The sequence below is a fragment of the Hevea brasiliensis genome, chromosome 4 (genome assembly GCF_030052815.1).
Source record: "Hevea brasiliensis isolate MT/VB/25A 57/8 chromosome 4, ASM3005281v1, whole genome shotgun sequence".
NCBI classification, from domain to species: domain Eukaryota; kingdom Viridiplantae; phylum Streptophyta; class Magnoliopsida; order Malpighiales; family Euphorbiaceae; genus Hevea; species Hevea brasiliensis.
Window position 1 is genome coordinate 100,860,003 of NC_079496.1, and position 2,707 is coordinate 100,862,709.

General features: G+C 35.4%; 1 protein-coding gene across 1 annotated transcript; it reads right to left on the reverse strand.

The window, feature by feature from the left end:
* Positions 1-864: 864 nt before the first annotated feature.
* On the reverse strand, positions 865-2,343 carry LOC131179065 (gibberellin 3-beta-dioxygenase 1-like). The gene is made up of 2 exons (XM_058144768.1): positions 1,877-2,343; positions 865-1,420 (listed from the first exon to the last, which is right to left on the reverse strand). The coding sequence occupies exons 1-2, from the start codon at positions 2,341-2,343 to the stop codon at positions 865-867; spliced, it is 1,023 nt and encodes a 340-aa protein (XP_058000751.1).
* Between the last annotated feature and the right edge of the window lie 364 nt (positions 2,344-2,707).

Below are 2,707 nucleotides of genomic sequence, written 5' to 3' on the forward strand. Positions count from 1 at the left end.
ATTTTAAAAGATCAATAGAATGAATAAATACAAAACAGGTGATGGCTATACCAGTAACTATGGCTAGGAAATCAACAAAAGCCTACCTATCACTGATAAGCTTGTTTTTATTCCATGTGGGAGAAAGCTATGTGAGAGTTTATGATGATATTATAATTATTAAAAAAAAAAAACCTCAATTGGAACACGCACCAGAATTCATCTGTTTAATCAATAATCATTTGCCAGTGATCAGGAGAACATTAAATTGAATCTCATTTTCTATTAGCAAAGAACTTATTGAACCAAAAGCATGATTTTTTAGACTCTCACATCCGCTACAAATAAATAAATAAATAAATATAGTAAAGAAGATTTGAACTAAATTGACTTTAGCTATTTTAACTGAAGCAACTCAAAGCTCAATGCCTAAGCATTATTGGTGATTTTCCATACTCATCGAGTTTCACATGGTATCTGAGCAAATCATAAGCAGTGTCACAACAACAAAGTCAAACCAACATATCAACCTTGGCCAATCAAAGAATTTCACAATTTTGCAAAGTTGAGAATTTGTCATCAAAGAATCATCTAAATTTAAGAAGAACATTATTAAGCTTAAGTACATATATAACAATCAATTTTATTTATTTATAACTGGAGCTATAGCCCCAAAATTACAGTAAACAATTAAGAAAAAACATTGCTAAGATCTTGCAGAATCTAAGACAAGGACCAACATTCAATTTTACAATAATCATCTAGCCCTCATGTGTTATTTTCAATTTGTTTTATTTTTATTTTTTATTTAACAAAAGAAAAAAGTACTGCATACTTTACGCAAAGACAAGCATAAATATAGAAATACTTTTCATACTTTCCCCACTAAATTCTAATCGAAGCAAGTGCTTTTTCAAGGTCCTTGGCCTTCCTGCCAACGTATTCAGCCACTGTCACAGAGCGGTATAGAGGAATTTGGCCAAAACTCAAACCCAGAGGATCTAGATTGAAATCAGCAGGCGGGGAATAGAAGAAAGCCACAGAAAACCTTTGTTTAGCCTCTTTCATCACCACACGATGAACAACACTTGGAAACCTAGCATTTGAGAGGATGTGTAAGAGATCACCAACGTTCACTACAAGTGCCCCAGTGACTGGTTGTACTAAACCCCATCCAACTCCTTCTTTGAATATTTGTAGGCCGCTGATCCTCTGGTGCAGTATAGTGAAGAGGGAAGTGTCTGTGTGAGGAGCTAGACCAATGGCTCGATTGGGGTCTGGGCACAATGGATAAGAGTTCAGCTGCAAAGCAGTGCTGGCAACTCCAGGTGAACCAAGCCACTTCATTTCTTCTTCTGACACGGCTAAGTACTCCAGAATATTATGCATTATTGTTATGGCTAGCTCCTCCATTTTCTTTTGTCCGTCCACCATTATGTCACTGCTTATATGGTCGTTTTTGAAACAAAAACAAATTAATTAATTAGGAGAATTAATTTTAGCTTAATTTCTTTAGCTCCACACCTAGTTTATTTGTTTATTGGGTCATGTCTACTAAGCCCCTACCCTCCCCAAGTGATAAGGGTGCACTCTTCCACATTAACTTATAGCATTTCATATAAAAAACTTTGAAGTGCTTCCTAACCGAGTGATATTACTTTTGAATAAATAAGCAATAAACACAATCACTCATTTTTCAGAAAAAAGATTGCTATAAAAGAAAGTTTTTACTAAATATTAGTGAGTATTGGTGGTCACCAGTTGCTTATTCATAACTAATATAAATTCATGGAAAAAGGTACTTAATTTGAAGGTTATATATATATATATGCAGGACGCAAATTAAATGAAGTAGCTTTACCCATTTCCCTACGTGCATGGAAGTGCATGGACTTACCAAAATTTCTGATAGTCATTGGGCCATAGTTCTCTGGCATGATCCAAAGGAGAACCAATGATAGTGAACCCTTCATGCCACATAAACTTGTTGAAAAACGACGATATTCGAGCTAAGCCGTATCCGGTGACTCCACCAGGAGACCTTAAGGCCTTGAGCTTTTGTGTAGTCGGAAGAGAGAAAAGCTGACGAGCCTCAGACTCAACTTCATCGAGTAGGTTCAATGGAATATCATGGTTCACAACTTGGAATACACCCCATGTCTCACATGCATGACCTATTAGCTTAGCTGCATCTGGGTCCTTGAGGTCAATCGTGGGTATAGATAACCAGTCATTGGACTCAAAGCCATCGGAGATAGGCCAAGCATGAGAATCAGGCACAGTAACGACGGAATCAAAGTCTAAAGGGATGATATCGTCGACTTTGAGAGGATATTGTGTGTAGACTTCAGAGAGAGTGCTCATGGTATATAGCTATGATGACTACCTAGCAAGCAACCAAATCCAATAAAAGATAGGAAAATAAAAGCAAAAAAAAAAAAAAAAAAAGGTTTTCTTACTATTAGATTTGGTAGATTAATTATAAACAAATAAGCAAGATTAGGGTTAAGATGATACCGTTTAAAGAGGGTGACTGTTTGGACAGAGAAATGTCTGTATATGAATTTAGAAGGATGTATGGAGAGGGGAATGTTGTTTTTTCCTTTTGCTTTTGTAGAGCGAAATTGTTATCTAGACTTACCTATTATAGATCTAAGATATAAATATATCAGATTCACCTATTTAATATTTTAATATGTATTTTTTATTTTAAGTCTGTATTTATCTC

Excerpts from the sequence above, each read along its gene's own strand:
- LOC131179065 (XM_058144768.1), bottom strand. The coding sequence starts at position 2,343 with ATGAGCACTCTCTCTGAAGTCTACACACAATATCCTCTCAAAGTCGAC. Across the intron at positions 1,421-1,876 it reads AATGACTATCAGAAATTTTG|TGACATAATGGTGGACGGAC; the intron begins GTAAGTCCATGC and ends CCATATAAGCAG.